Source organism: Chrysemys picta, chromosome 3, assembly GCF_011386835.1.
Source record: "Chrysemys picta bellii isolate R12L10 chromosome 3, ASM1138683v2, whole genome shotgun sequence".
NCBI classification, from domain to species: domain Eukaryota; kingdom Metazoa; phylum Chordata; order Testudines; family Emydidae; genus Chrysemys; species Chrysemys picta.
This window is the reverse complement of record NC_088793.1, coordinates 1101215-1117362: the sequence shown is the minus strand read 5'-3', so window position 1 is coordinate 1117362 and position 16148 is coordinate 1101215. Positions and strand designations below refer to the sequence as shown.

Here is a 16148-nt window from a genome sequence, read left to right as displayed (position 1 = left end):
AGTCACCAGGAAAGGGGCGGGGCCTGTAGCATGAATGGCAGGCAGGAGGGGCAGGGCCTGTAGCATGAGTGGCAGGCAGGAGGGGCAGGACACCAGGAAAGGGGCGGGGCCTGTAGCATGAGTGGCAGGCAGGAGGGGCAGGACACCAGGGAAGGGGCAGGGCCTGTAGCATGAGTGGCAGGCAGGAGGGGCAGGGCCTGTAGCATGAGTGGCAGGCAGATGGGGCAGGTCACCAGAAAAGGGGCGGAGCCTGTAGCATGAATGGCAGGCAGGAGGGGCGGGGCCTGTAGCATGAGTGGCAGGCAGATGGGGCAGGTCACCAGGGAAGGGGCAGAGCCTGTAGCATGAGTGGCAGGCAGGAGGGGCAGGGCCTACAGGTCACATACGTTGAGTGGCAGGAAGGAGAGGGCATGTTCAATCAGCAACCTCATCAGGCGCTTGGAATAGAAGATGAATTCATCTCTGGTTGTGTCCTTGTTCCTGTGGGACCAGTGACACAGAGGTGAGAGCAGACTCCAGGCCCTGGGGCCCCTGCGTCCCCCCCACCCCAATGGCACCCCAATTCCAGCCCCATCCCACGGGCAGGAGAATACAGCGCAGGGGAGTGGATGGGGGCAGAGTAGGCATATTGGGGAAAATATCCCGGCACTCGCCAGCGTGAGATCCCTGCACCCCCAGCACCAGGCGCCTGTCACCTCTCCCATGTGGAGGTCCCAGGGCATAGAGGGGACCTAGCCATCACCTCCCCTCCAGGGAAAGTAAGGGAAGAACTGATATGGGAGTCACTTAATAAAGAATGGCATTAATTATATTACTCTCTTTTTCAATCAACGTGGAGTTATGGAAATAGTTTGATAGGATCTCTCTTACAAGTTTGGCTGATAAAGGTAATAGTGGTGATGTGATAGACTTAGATTTCTGCAAGGCATTTGATTTGGTACCACCTGACACTAACTAAAATAATACAAATTCAAAATGGCACACAGTAAGGGGATTAAAAGCTAGCTGACCGGTCTCAAAATGTAACTATAAACAGGGAATCCTCCTCCAGTGGGTGTTCCTAGTGAGGTCCCACAGGGATCTGTTCTTGAGCCCTCTGAAAGAAAACAAAACCAACTCTGAGAAAGATTGGGGGAGTGGTAAATAATGAAGAGGACAGGTCACACAGAGATCCAGATCACTCAGTAAGGTGGGTCTTTTAATGTGGCTAAATGTAGATGTAGGGGGGGGGGCAGGGATGGCTCAGTGGTTGGAGCATTGGCCTGCTAAACCCAGGGTTGTGAGTTCAATCCTTGAGGGGGCCACTTGGGGATCTGGGGCAAAATCAGTACTTGGTCCTGCTAGGGAAGGCAGGGGGCTGGACTCAATGACCTTTCAAGGTCCCGTCCAGTTCTAGGAGATAGGATATCTCCATTAATGATTATAACAGAGAATGCAGCCCGTACTCAGCCTAGGGGACACAGTCACTTTGGAGAAGATTTGGGAGTGGGGATGGCTAATCAGCTCACTGTGAGCTCCTCCTGTAATGCGTCCAAGGCTAATGCCAGCCTTGGACGCATAAATGGGGACTCTCAAGTAGGAGTCACAGAGGTAAAATAACCTCTTATTTATCACGGATGTGACCACTGCTGGAATAGCGCGTCCATTTCATGTGCCCACAATTCAAGGAGGTTGATAAATTGGAGAGGGGTCCGAGAAGAGACAGGAATAACAAAGATTAGAAAAAATGCCTTACAGTGTCGGACTCAAGCTCAATCTATTTAGCTTAGCAAAGAGAAGGTTAAGAGATGATTTGACCCCAGTCGATAAGTAACTACCCAGGGAACAAATACTTGGTAATGAGCTCCTTAGTCTAGCAGAGGAAGGTCTAACATGATCCAGTAACTGGAAGCTAGACAAAGTTGGACTCGACAGATGGCGTATTTTTTAAACAGAGTAATTAACCATTGGAGCAATTGACCAAGGATCGTGGTGGCTTCTCCATTGCTGGTGTGTCACTACTGAAGAGCTTGAGGCCTTAGAAAGGAAGGCCCAACACCATGTTCTGTACCACCGGGGAGGCCGGCAGACCATAGCCAGGAGGCTCAGTGCATGGAGACAGCAGTTGCCATCGAGCACGAGGCTGTGTCAGCAGCGTCAAGAGAAGCTTGAAGCGAACCCTTCGCAATCATCTGGCCTTCAACCGTGAGGGCCTGAGCCAGTTCCTTTTGGTCTTGCGGCAGGTGGTCAATAAAATGTGAAAATTTGGCATAGTTTGTGAAATCCCAGAGCAGCCAATGAGTAGCTCTTTCAGCCCGGCAGGACCCTTCGCTTGAGTGTTTTATCTGAGGGAGTCAATTTGGAGCTGGGTCTGTCGACTCCTCTTGTTGACCACGTCCATTACCAAGGAGTTGGGGGCAGGATGGGAGAAAAAAATATTCCAGCCCGTTGGTCAGTACAATATAGTTGTTGTTTGACCTCTTGCAAACAGGCAGGATGGTAGCAGGCGTGTGCCACATGGCACAGACGGCTGACAGTAAAGCCTCGTTAAGGGCTAAGGCAAGGTGGTCCAGCAGGGAGTGCGGAGTTTCCTGGATTTCCTCCCAAGGGATCTGGAATGATTCCGCTCTCCTCATCTGGTCTTGAAAAGCCCAGAGTCTTGGGCAGAAATGTCCCAAGCTGAGGTGTCCTCTCCCATATCCTGTGGAGGAGCTCGAAGCATCAGTACCAGGAGACCGAGGAGGGGCTGGCGGCTGGGTCAGTACCAGTGGTTGAGATCTTGTGCTGGGGTGCAGCAGAACCAATGGCAGCTCTGGCTCCGAAGGGTGTGACAGATGCCCTTAAGAGGGGAGATCCAGGCCCTTCTGCAACTAGTATCTCTTCATAGAAGAGGAACCTGGACAGACACCGGGGACAGTGCACAGGTACAGTCTCCGCAGATACGCAAGCAGAGGAGGATGGTGCAGAGGAGGATGGTGCAGAGGTTTGGCCAATGTGGTTCTTGGGGCTGCGACCCAGGAGGGCAAGCCCAGAGCATGAGATGAAGAAGGCTTCTTAGAAGAGTCCCTGTTCCTGGAAGGATCCTTCGTCTCTGCTTCCAGGACTGACAATCGTGCAGCTTGTTGTGACTTGCTAAAAGGCTCCTCAGCGTGGGGCATACCATAAGTCCTCTTGGGACCAGGACGCGTAGAAGCCTCAGCAGTATCCATGCTGGGATGTGGTCTCCTTTCCTTGCCTCAGGGGTTACCTTCTCCTTCCTTTGGAGACTCCCTCAGGGAAACCGGGTTTCTTCTGTTGAGAAGGTTTCACTTCTGAAGCAGCCCCATGGCGTTTGCTCAGTGAGGCTGCAGTCACCCATGCAGGGAGCTAGAAAGAGTCGGACCCTGCAGGAGCTTCAATCTACCGTCCTTCAGTTTGCAAGATATGCGCTCACACTCAAGCAGACCTTGCCCTCACGTGGGGCGTAGGACTCCCTGAGGCAGTGGAATGCCTGTCACTGTGGGGGAAAGACCTGTGGCAGGTCTGGCAGGGTTTGAACCCATTGTCATTGGCATAACTTGAGCAACGAAGGCACAGAAAAAACAACGGCTGAGGGTAAGGTCCTGGCCACAAAGAAAATGGGCTGAAGGGGAACCCCCAGCCCCCCAAAGCACAAGCCTGACCAAAAACCAATTGAAAAGCAAATATAACAAAACAAGACGACAATACTAAGAAAAGGTGGGAGCTGAGACACTAGCAGCAGACACAGCGCGTGTCTGTCTGGCACCACCGGCTAATGACATGGATATAAACAAATGGATATAAACTGGCCATCAAGAAGTTTAGACTTGAAATTAGATGAAGGTTTCTAACCATCAGAGGAGTGAAGTTCTGGAGCAGCCTTCCAAGGGGAGCAGTGGGGGCAACAGACATATCTGGCTTCAAGACTGAGCTTGGTAAGTTTATGGAGGGGATGGTATGATGGGATAGCCTCGTTTTGGCAATTAATTGATCTTTGTCTACTAGCGGTAAATATGCCCAATGGCTGTGATGGGATGTTAGATGAGGTGGGATCTGAGTTACTACAGAGAATTCTTTCCTGGGTGCTGGATGGTGAGTCTTGCCCACATGCTCAGGGTTTAGCTGATCGCCATATTTGGGGTCGGGAAGGAATTTTCCTCCAGGGCGGATTGGCAGAGGCCCTGGGGGTTTTTCGCCTTCCTCTGCAGCGTGGGGCACGGGTCACTTGCTGGAGGATTCTCTGCACCTTGAAATCTTTAAACCACGATTTGAGGACTTCAGTGGCTCGGACACAGGTTTGTTGCGGGAGTGGGTGGGTGAGATTCTGTGGCCTGCATGGTGCAGGAGGTCAGATTAGATGATCATAATGGTCCCTTCTGACCTTAAAGTCTATGATTCTATGAGAAGGAACTGCAGCCGTGGTGGCTCCCAACATGCCCTCACACAGCAGCCCAAGGGTGCACAGGGTGGGATGGACACTGCTGACAAACAGCTCCAGGCAAGGTGAGCACCCCCCCCCCCCCCATGGTGCAGCACCTCCAGGGACGGTGACTCAAAGACGTGCTGCTACAGCCCAGGGCGGGAGCGCCTGGGGGAGGGCAGTGACAGGCAGACGAAAGCCAGAGACCACGCTGGAGAGGAATCGGGGGGACATTCATGCGGATGGAAGGCGGCTCAGCCCAGGCCTGGTGCTACAGGGTGACACAGAGACAAACCCAACAGTCTGAATGGGGCCCGGTGAACTTCGCTCTGGGGCAGCCCAGGGGGGAGCTGGTCGTGTGCTGGTGGTGGGGGACAGTGATGTTGGGTGAGCCGGGTGCTGGCAGCCAGGGATCCAACAGCTCGGAGTGCCCTAGTGTCCAGGCACCAAGGACGGGGAGTAGGTGAGATGCCCAGGCAGAGTCCCCATGGGCATCGGCAGAGCACACGCCACCACAAGCGCCAGCGTCGCGTGATGCCCAGGGCTCTTTGCTGCCTCAGCCAGGGTGGGGCCAGAACCCCAAGGAAGAAGAGACCCAGCCCCACAGACACTGCTGGCTAGAAGATCCGAGCTTATGCTATTCCCAGGAGCAGGATCTGTCCACGCTGCATCCTGACCCCATGCGAATCTGCCTCCAAACCACCCCTCATGTCCCTCCGACACAGCCCTGTTGCCAGGGGCACCAGCCATCCCCAGGACCAACGGCACATTGGTCGGGTTAGTCCAGGGGTAACCAGAGGCCACCCCCAGCCCGTCCCTGTGACGTTATTGACATAAACTGGGACCATATAGATCATTGTTGCAACCAAAGTCCTGTAGTGGCACCCAAATCTTGTATAAAGGGGGTCAAATGGGGTGTCTAGGACAAGGTTATGGTTTACTGGTTATGATTATGCTGTCTATATGTGTGTATCAGTTTTGTAGTCGAAGTTATGAATATTGGCTCTATACTGTCTGTATGGCAAACTTATGCTATACTTCTGGGTGACATCCCAGACAAGCTGAGATTAGCTCTGCCTAGCCTGCTTGATGGCCCATTAAGGACCATCAGCTATACAATGGACCCATTGAGAGAAGGCAGATACGCCTTGTACCTCAGCAAAGTATGCAGGGACTGGCCCATGTGACTCCAGACTCCATGTTGCTGTAATTTAAGAACAAAGAGGTGTTCTTACACCTGGAAAAGACTATATAAGGCTGATGCCTGATCTCCATCTTGTCTTCAATCCTGCTTCTTACCTCTGGAGGAACTTTGCTACAAGCTGAAGCTTTGAACAAAGGACTGAGGACCCATCCCAGCGGGGGATGTATTCCAGAGACTTGATTTGAACCTGCAGTTTATTCCATCGCTGCTGCAAGCCTGAACCAAGAACTTTGCCATTACTGTATGTAATTGATTCCATTTAACCAATTCTAACTCTCATCTCTATCTTTTTCCTTTTATGAATAAACCTTTAGATTTTAGATTCTAAAGGATTGGCAACAGCGTGATTTGTGGGTAAGATCTGATTTGTATATTGACCTGGGTCTGGGGCTTGATCCTTTGGGATCAGGAGAACCTTTTTCTTTTACTGGGGTATTGGTTGTCATAACCATTTGGCCCCATAACGAGTGGTACTGGTGGTAATACTGGGAAACTGGAGTATCTAAGGAGATTGCTTGTGAGACTTGCAGTTAGCCAGTGGGGTGAGACTGAAGTCCTCTTAGTCTGGCTGGTTTGGTTTGCCTTAGAGGTGGAAAAAACCCCAGCCTTGGGCTGTAACTGCCCTATTTGAGCAATTTGTCCTGAGTTGGCACTCTCAGTTGGGTTCTGCCAGAACCGCATTGTCACAGTGGCGTAGTCGTGCTTGGATCCACAGAACCAGGTCAATTAAGCTTTGGGTCAGAACCCCACGCTATCCAAATTTGAATTTTGGGATTGAGAGTTTTGTTGGTTAAAGAGCTGCTGCAATGGCTGAGCAAAGAGCATATGAGGGACTTGGCAAAAAAGCCCTGGAAAATTTGTGTTCAGAAAAGAGGATAAGCTTTAGAAAGAAAGCTACAAAGGAAGAATTGAGAAATCTGCTAATAGCCAGTGATCAGGGGGCAAGAGCACAGCCCTTACCTGAGGCTGCAGAAGATGCAGAAAAAATTAGGATGCAAAGGGTGACAAGTAAACTGCAATTTGAGCATGAACAGAAGCTAGCAGATCTTCGATTGCTGGAGAAGCACAAAATAGCAGAGTTAGAAGAGAGAGCTCGTAAGGGGCGTCTAGAGCTGCTCGCTGCGGAACAGGAGACTCACAGGATGGAGCAGGAGACTCACAAGATGGAACAGGAGACGGCCAGACTTCAGCTCCAAGTAATGGAAGAGCGGAAAAAGTCATCCCCACCTGGTACTCCACTTCCCCCCCACCATGAGAAAAACTGGGAAAGGATGTGTCCCATTTACAATGATACTGAGGATATAGAGGAGTTTTTGTCTACCTTTGAACGCCTCTGCAATCTGTACCAGATCCCTGAGGGTCAGCGAATGCCTGTCCTGCTAACCAGACTGACTGGAAAAGCCAGGGAGGTGTTTAATGACTTGGGGGAACAAGAAGCATTAAATTATGAGCGGTTTAAGGATTCTGTGTTAAGGCGATTCAAGGTTACTCCTGAATCTTACAGAGTTAAGTTTAGAGAATTTAAAATGCCTAAGGATTGTACTTTTGTAGAATGTGCTCATAAGCTGATGGGTTTTGTTAAAAAGTGGGTTATGGGAGCCAAGGTTCATGGGAGTTTTGAAAAACTGCTGGATTTAATAACTTTGGAACAGTTCTTAGACATTGTGCCTGACAATGTGAGAGCAGCTGTGTGTGACAGGGACCCTGAGTCAGTCCTACGGGCGGCGGAGATTGCGGATGCCCATACCCAAAACAGGGCTCGAGAAGGGTGTAAAACCCCGGGGAAAACTGATCACCATTCCCCCAGCAGATGCAAACTTAGGACCATTCCCTTCCTGGGCTTTAGTTGAATCCAGAACCAACTCTGAGACAACTAAATTACTCTCAACCATCACAGGCCGAAAGGCACCTTCTGTCTGCTCCACAGACAAAAAAGAGTTGGAGACGCATTTTCCTTTACTAGACATACTGTTTGGGATTTCATTTCCCTTGTCCCAGCTCACCGGGCTGTTCACAGACAACTGCTTGGAGACTGGGGTAGCTTCCTCCATAGGCAAGTCAATACCCCTGACAGACACAGGCACATTTCCTTCACTGTCACTATTCTTCGCACAGGAAACAGATAAGGTATAGGGACACTCATCTTCCACTCTCCTTGCCTTCCCAAACTGCTGACTAGATAAAGCCATCAGCTCACAAGACTGCCTAGGCTCATCCAAAAGCTCCTTGTTCTCCTCTCCCTTCGCTTGATCTAATTCCAGATTTACTTCTGAGACATTAGATAGACATTCAGAAACTTCATTCATAGCCAAACAGCTACTTTCCAAAGACAAACTTTTGGAGAAACCCTCCATAGGCACAACCTTAGGATCAATCCTCTCTTGTGCCTGGTTTGTATTAACTTGACTGACCATAGCTTTAATATCATTTCCAATCATAATATCCTTAGGGATTATGTCTTTTACTCCCACAACCATGGTGCCCTCCAATCCCTTCCATTTCAGGTGGATTTTAGCCAAAGGCACCCTGACAAAATACTTAGATAAGGCTACAACAGTTACATCTTCACCTGGCAAATAATCTTCCTTCCTGACAAGACTTGCTTTAACCAGAGTAATATCTGCTGCGGTGTCCCTCCATGCCATACACCTCACTCCATTCACTTCTGCACTGCTAATAAACTCTGCATTATTTCCCCCATATTTAGCTTTAATGTGAGTTTTAAGGTCAAATCCTTCAGAGACAACAGAAACAGCATTTGCACACAGGGCACCAATGCTGGGCTCTGTGTGGCTTGCCTGTGAGTTTACAACAACAGGGTTAGCATTGGCCGTGGCATTTGGGGTTGCTGGTTTTGGGCTGCCCTTCAGTGTCGGGCAGTCTGGTCTCATGTGGCCCAGCATACCACAGCGATAGCATGTAACCTGCTGGGGATGTGAGTTCCTACCCTCCGGGCCCCCTTGAACTCCTTTAGAAGAGTCAGGTTTATTTTTAAATCCTTCCCTCCTCTTGAACTGGGGAGAATGGCCCCGTAACTAGGTTGCATCCAGTTAGTGGCTTAGCAAAATCCCAGAGACCAAACAATTCTGGTGCTTGTATTTGGCCTGTTGCTCATGTGTGGTTGGAGAAGGGTGTAACAACTCTGTCTGATCAGGGTGATACCCTAGCCAGGGCACAAGGAGAGCAGAAAGGTAATTTGGTTGTGTTACCTACCGACAGTTTAACAACTTGTAGCAAAAAGGAAAAAATTCCTAAGCTTGTGTGTGGCAAAGAGAAGGGAAGTATTTCTAACCTTTTATCTAGGAAGTCTATGGGTTCGCCTGAAAGGGGATTGTGTAGAGATCTGCCTGATGGGCCAAAGGTGATCCTGAATGTAAGTAAGACCCAGACAGAGTCTGTTGTTGCTCAGGAAAGTGTTCCTTTAGAGCAAGCCCTAGGTGAAGAGGGTAAGGGCAGAATTTCTGTGAGGGGTGAATTGCTGCTTAGAAAAGCTCCTGGAGAAAGGAATCCTCATGGTACTCGGTGCAAGCAGTTCCCTGCAATTGAAGGGTGTGAGAGTGATTTAATCAAGGAAGTTTCAGTTCCTAGCAGCCAAAAATTGTCTGTTGTGAAGGGATCCACTAACTTTCCTTGTAAAAGATCCAGTGTGGGTAGCTTTGAGAAGGTCTCAGAGGAAGTAAAAGTTGTTAAGGAATTGAGGCATCCCTATAACCAAGTGGCTGTGTGGGGCCAACTTGTTGGGGAGACAATGGTGTTGGAACAGGAATGTCTCCTTTCTGATTCTTTAAATGAGCAGTTTGTGCTTCAGGGTTTGAGGACAGATTTGGTTACTGATGTGTCAGAGCAGAGCAGTTTTATGGCTAAATGCTTGAGGATGCGGGGGAGAGGAAGCAAACTCTCACCCGCAGACTCTTTGGATTTGTGTGGTATCTCTTTAAGACAGAGTCCAGCCTTGGAGATGATAGCAGTTACGAATATGAAAACTGGTGGACTGGCTCTGGTCTGGGGTAGTGCAAATTACTTGCCTGGCTGGGAAAGGAAGGACTTGCTAATAGCTGTTAGCAAAGAGGGCCCACCCCATCAGCCAGTGAATTCTGTTAAGCAAGAGAAATCAGGGTTTGATCCTGCAGGACAAGGAGGAAAGAGAAAACTGAATTTTGCAAAGGGAAGCCACAGGTTAACCCTAAAATGCCCAAACTCCAATGGTATTGAGCCAAAGGGGTGGCATGACAAACATGACTGTAGATGGACACTTGCAATGAACTTGTTGTTATTGCTAGATTTTGTAATTAATGTGTTGCTATTGCCACAAACTGTAAAAATATACAATGTGCCTAATCTTTTGGAGAATTCCTTGAACATGTTAAAAGGAATACATGAAAACACACGTTATGTTAAAAGGCCTTGTTACACTGGGGTTTCACAGGCAATGCATATAAACAATATGGGAACTTTTCACAGGGGAAAGGACAGTCCAGACCTAATGTGCTGTATGAAAAGGAAGACTGAGGCACACTACCATATTGCTTTCATGGCTAAATGCCAAGATTCCTGGACTATGAAGAACATTAATATCTGCATTTATTCGATGTTAATTGGGTTCCAAACATTGGCCCGAGCTTGTATGGATAAAGTAGCAGTTTTCTTTAGCTCTTGGCAAGATCACATGGCACATACAGGAACCATGCTGCCAGAGCAGATCCAATCCACTATTGTTCTAACTAAGTGTTACCTTGAGTTTGTAAAGAGGTTCAATCATGTGGTTGAACATGATTTTGATAAACCATTTCTGTTATACACTGGTATGGCTTCTAACCCAATACTAGCTGTAGTGAGACAGAACCCAGGATGGGGAGCTCTTGGGATGCAGTCAGTGATGTTTGTGTCATCCCTTCCTGCATCCGTTTTGCGTTGGGGGTGTGACGTTATTGACATAAACTGGGACCATATAGATCATTGTTGCAACCAAAGTCCTGTAGTGGCACCCAAATCTTGTATAAAGGGGGTCAAATGGGGTGTCTAGGACAAGGTTATGGTTTACTGGTTATGATTATGCTGTCTATATGTGTGTATCAGTTTTGTAGTCGAAGTTATGAATATTGGCTCTATACTGTCTGTATGGCAAACTTATGCTATACTTCTGGGTGACATCCCAGACAAGCTGAGATTAGCTCTGCCTAGCCTGCTTGATGGCCCATTAAGGACCATCAGCTATACAATGGACCCATTGAGAGAAGGCAGATACGCCTTGTACCTCAGCAAAGTATGCAGGGACTGGCCCATGTGACTCCAGACTCCATGTTGCTGTAATTTAAGAACAAAGAGGTGTTCTTACACCTGGAAAAGACTATATAAGGCTGATGCCTGATCTCCATCTTGTCTTCAATCCTGCTTCTTACCTCTGGAGGAACTTTGCTACAAGCTGAAGCTTTGAACAAAGGACTGAGGACCCATCCCAGCGGGGGATGTATTCCAGAGACTTGATTTGAACCTGCAGTTTATTCCATCGCTGCTGCAAGCCTGAACCAAGAACTTTGCCATTACTGTATGTAATTGATTCCATTTAACCAATTCTAACTCTCATCTCTATCTTTTTCCTTTTATGAATAAACCTTTAGATTTTAGATTCTAAAGGATTGGCAACAGCGTGATTTGTGGGTAAGATCTGATTTGTATATTGACCTGGGTCTGGGGCTTGGTCCTTTGGGATCAGGAGAACCTTTTTCTTTTACTGGGGTATTGGTTGTCATAACCATTTGGCCCCATAACGAGTGGTACTGGTGGTAATACTGGGAAACTGGAGTATCTAAGGAGATTGCTTGTGAGACTTGCAGTTAGCCAGTGGGGTGAGACTGAAGTCCTCTTAGTCTGGCTGGTTTGGTTTGCCTTAGAGGTGGAAAAAACCCCAGCCTTGGGCTGTAACTGCCCTATTTGAGCAATTTGTCCTGAGTTGGCACTCTCAGTTGGGTTCTGCCAGAACCGCATTGTCACAGTCCCCTACCAGCATGTCCCAGCCTCCCACGCCCAAGACGGCTGAGGGGGACGTTTCCAAGCCCCCGGGCTGGGCAAAGCCTGTTGGCCCCAGAAAGGGCCCTGCCAGAGGCCTGGGACTAGAAAAGGCTCTGCAGAAAGGCCAGGGACCAGAGTGGGACTCTGTGACAACGTGGGAATTTTCTGTAATATTTTTTATGAAGCCTATGTGTGCCTCCGTTTCCCCTGTATTTTGTATGCCTGCTGGGAGGGGTCATGGGAAAGGACTGGCCAAGGCCAACCCATAGCAATGGAAAATCACTAGGACATTGACACCGTGGGGGGGACGGGGGGAAGACGGACGGGACACCAGACACCAATTTCCACTTCTCAGCAGGGAAGCTGAGCACCGTCAGCTCAAGAGCAAAGGAGCTGGGAGGTGGGGGGCAAGAGCTGGCTGCGGGGAGGAGCTGGAGCTCTCACCTGGGATCTGAACGAAGAGAGAGAGCATGTCAGCCACGGGGTTCACCACAGCTGGGCGCCGGGCTGACCAGAATGACTCGGGCCATGCTTTCCCCTTCATCTCTCTGTGCTGACCAAGGCTGGCTCCCGTCGGCACAGGGCGGCTACACGGGAGACCTTCCAGCGCACTGCTGTAACCTCGCTAGTGTGCACGTAGCCTGACAAACCCAACCGGTTTGAAAACGCTGCCTGAGTGTCACTGGAAATACCGGGTGAGGAGCAGGCAAGGCTCTGCCAGGTGTCTAGTGCAGCTTGACTCACTGACGGGAACTCAGGGGGTGGGGCGGGGGGGCTGGAGCCCCAGAGGCCCAGTTCAGGTGGTGAGGTTGTGTGGCCTACCCTGAAGGAAGAGACCCCTCGGGGTCTGGCACCTCCCAGATAGTGTTCCCAAGTAGGGGAGCGTACCCTCAATCCCGTGGATCAGTGACAGACCAGCAGCCCTGCTCCACTTAATGAACTGGGAGAAGCAGGGTAGACTGGACACCCTGCAGCGAAGGGAACCAGGGCCAAAGGAAGCCCATGTTTGAGAGACTTCGTCAACCACACCTCAAGGGTGGGGGGCTTGATCTGAAACATGCCTGGCTGAGAGTGAGTTACTGGAAAAGTCAGAAGAGAAACTGAGGTAGGGAGACAGGAGTGCTCTAGGACTGCAACTAGGCCAGCCTCCCTCCCCTCACCCCCCGGGAGAGGGCGGGGGGGAAAGGAGAGGCACCCCCCCAGGGAGAGGGCAGGGGGGGGAAGGAGAGGCACCCCCCCAGGGAGAGGGCAGGGGGGAAAGGAGAGGCACCCCCGCAGGGAGAGGGCAGGGGGGAAAGGAGAGGCACCCCCCCACACACACACACCCCCAGACAGAGCAGGCGGGAGGACTCAGTACCTGATGATGGTGTGCATGCCTCGCACCTGCGGCGTGCTCTCGAGGACACTCAGTGACTTGGGCAGCGGCTGCCCTTGGTGGGCAGAGGCCAGGGCCGCTCTGCAGAGAGACACAAGTGAGTCTGGCCCAGCAATCCTCTGCCAGGCGTTGGCACAGACATGCACGCGCCAGCCCCCCCGCCAGCAGCACATGCAGGGACGTGCCGGTGGCCCCGCCAGCTCTGCCCCGTTCACTATCCCGCAGGCACGTGTGTGTCTGACACCTGCACGGCAGCTCCGTCCACCAGGGGGGCTGCCAGGCAGTCCCATGCCCTGCTCCCGGGGCCCCCTCCAAACACAGGGCACAGACCCCCACCTCCCCAAAACCAGCGGCATGGGGGGGGGGGGGCCACGTGGACACTTGCCCTGGCACGCAGGGTGGGCCCTACCTCCAAGCAGCTGGACTAGCAATGGCAGTGAAGCTGCAGTAGCCTGGGCGGTGTTGCAGGCTAGTCCCCCCCCCCCCGCCGGGGCCCTGGTACGTACTTCTCACTCAAGTGAGTTGTGATCTAGCTAGAATGAGACTAGTTTAGATGGACGCTAACACAGGTGCAGCCTCCCCACGCAGTACAGACAGCCCTAAGGGCCTGCTGTGACAAGGAAACTGGAAGAGCTGTTCTGAAGCCTAGCTGTGCCTCAGTTTCCCCTATGCATTGCACTGGTACTCACTGGGGAAAAGGGATGACACTGGCTCTCAGGGCAGGCTAAGAGACCCAGGTGGGTGTCATCTCCCCGTCTGGGTGGAACGACAGAGTCATCAGCGAACCAGCTGACACCCACCCAGATCAAGAAGGGGGCCAGAGAGACAAGACCAGCTCCGATGACTCCTGGATCCGCGCTCTCAGCAAGGAAGCTGAGCAGAGAACAAATGAGTGGCTGGTGAGAGGTGGGATGAGTGCTGGCTTCTGGAGGAAACTCTCTCACCTAGGAACTAGGCAGGTCTATGCTACCGCTTCTGTCGATCGAACTTCCGTCGCTCAGGGGTGTGAAAAGGCCACCTCCCCCCCGCGCAACGCACGTTACAGCCACCTAGGCGCTGTCCACAGCGGCGCGGTCAGCGGGAGATGCTCTCCCACCACCATCGCTTCCACCTCTTGCCGAGGTGCAGTAATTACACCGATGGGAGAGCGCTGGCCCGCTGGCATAGCGCGTCTCCACCAGATGTGCTGCAGGCTGTGCCAATGTGGCGCTTCTGGTGTGGACGAGCCGTGACTGAGGAGGTCAGGCTTAGGGCTTGTCTATGCTCAAAATGCTGCAGCTGTTCAGTGCAGACACGATCCACGCCGAAGGTGTAGATCATCCACCTCCCCAGGAGGCAGCAGCTAGGTCGATGGAAGAATTCTTCTGTCAACCTAGTGCTGTCTAGACGGGCACTTAGGTCAGCTCAACTACGCCCCCCCGGGAGGGGGGATTTCTCACACCCCTGAGCAACGTTGTTACATTGACCCAATTTAAACCAGGTCGGGGAGGGAGGGGGGGGTTGAAAATGGAGTTCACTGCGGCCTGGCTGGGCTCTGCACTGACCACCATGGTCCATGCTTCAAGCTTCTCCTCTCCGGGCTCACCCTGTTTAAAGAAGCTGTGAGCGTCACTGCAAATATCCAGCGAGGTGCCTGGATCGCTGCGAGTGGACAAGTCTCTACTCGGATGGGTCTCAGGGACTCGCTGACCAGAGCTCTTGGTGTGAAGCAGGAGTGCTGGAGCCCAGCAGTTCACACTCAGGAAGGAGGAGTGGGACCCGTGGGGTCTGGCCCACTGAAGGGCTCCTCCAAGAGTCTGTTCCTGAGCTGGGGACGCAGCACCGATCCCGTGACACCCGCGCAGACCCTGACCCCAGCTGGGTGCCCCTTCCGGGCCCAGCTGCTCTCACGGCTATGGTGCAGTTTGAGGCCAATGAAGCGTGTGTCTCACTGGAGGAAAGGCAGGAGCAGCCTGCCCAGTGCTCCCCTGGGCGAAGCCCATATCCCGACTGCGCAGGCCGCAAAACTCACTGCCTCCCAGCTCCTCCAGGGGCAGGGCTAGCAGCTCCTGAGCTGGGATGCAGGAATTGCCGCTTCCCCCCGGTGACCAGAGCCCTCCTCCCACAGCAGGGAGCCCAGTGGGCACCAGGGCCCTGCCTGGCAGAGGGTGAGTGCCAAGAGGCTGCGGAGAAGCCTGGGTGACAGCACCAGCCCTGCAGGTCACACACACACAGCACTGGGGAAGGGTCTGCTCCGCTCCGGGGCGCTGGGGCTCAGAGACAAACAAAGCAAGTCACCAGCCAAGGAGACATCCCCCCAAGCCAAGCAACACACACAGGAGCGGCCAGCGCGGCAGGGGAGGAACGGAGACAAACTGTCCTCACATATCCCAGCGCAGCTTCCTCTGGTGCAGACACCGCGGGCCAACAGGGACAGGGGAGGGCACGACAGGGGGACAAAAGAGAGACAAACGGGCATTAGAGGGCAGCAGGCAGCGGCACCTTCCTGCTGTGGACACAGGGTGCCGGGGGAGAGGGGGGCAGCCCAACAGGGCCCGAGGGGAGAAGCATCTGGCCCCAGCCCTAGCAGGAGCAGGGAGCTGCTGGAAGCACCTGGCGGCAGGGACAGGGAGGGGGGTGGAGCAGCCTGGCCCCAGCAGGTGGCCATGGAGGGCCCCCCCCCCCCCCAGCAGCAGTGGCGGCAGCAGCACGGCAGTGTCTGAGCAGAGCATGCCCAGCAGCGCTGCGTCCCCGGCGTGGGAGTGTGGGCTGGGGCTGCTGCCCCTTTCCAGACCCCCTCTGGAGGAGCCGAGCCAGCCCCCCCCAGCATCGGAGCCCCCCGACTCAGCAGCACAGCCTGGCCCGGTGCGACAGCAAGGAGAGCGGCCAGACCCCCCCCTCGCATACACACACTCCACTCGGCTGCCCAAGAGGAGGCAGGGCACAGGTCCCGGCGCACCTCCCTCCGGGGAGCTGTGCCCAAGCTGCCAGCAAGCTGCAGCAGCTCTCCAGGCTCGGGGAGCCCCTCCGACTCCAGAGGGGACGGGATCGGCAGCTCCCGTGCTGCAGGCCACCCAGCCGTGGGCTCAGCCGCGCCAAGCACAGGCCCCCTGGGGGACCCCAGCACACGCTGCGGAGGGGCCCGAGCCATCCCCGGTGGGCAGGTGGCGGGTGCGGGGCTC

General features: G+C 52.8%; 1 protein-coding gene across 1 annotated transcript in view; it reads right to left on the bottom strand.

The window, feature by feature from the left end:
- LOC101939164 (uridine-cytidine kinase-like 1) overlaps positions 1–16148 on the bottom strand; it is a 29989-nt gene that overhangs the window by 4064 nt on the left and 9777 nt on the right. The window contains 2 exon segments of the mRNA XM_065590030.1: positions 387–480; positions 12970–13068. Of these exon segments, the coding sequence (XP_065446102.1) occupies positions 387–480; positions 12970–13068 (193 nt within the window).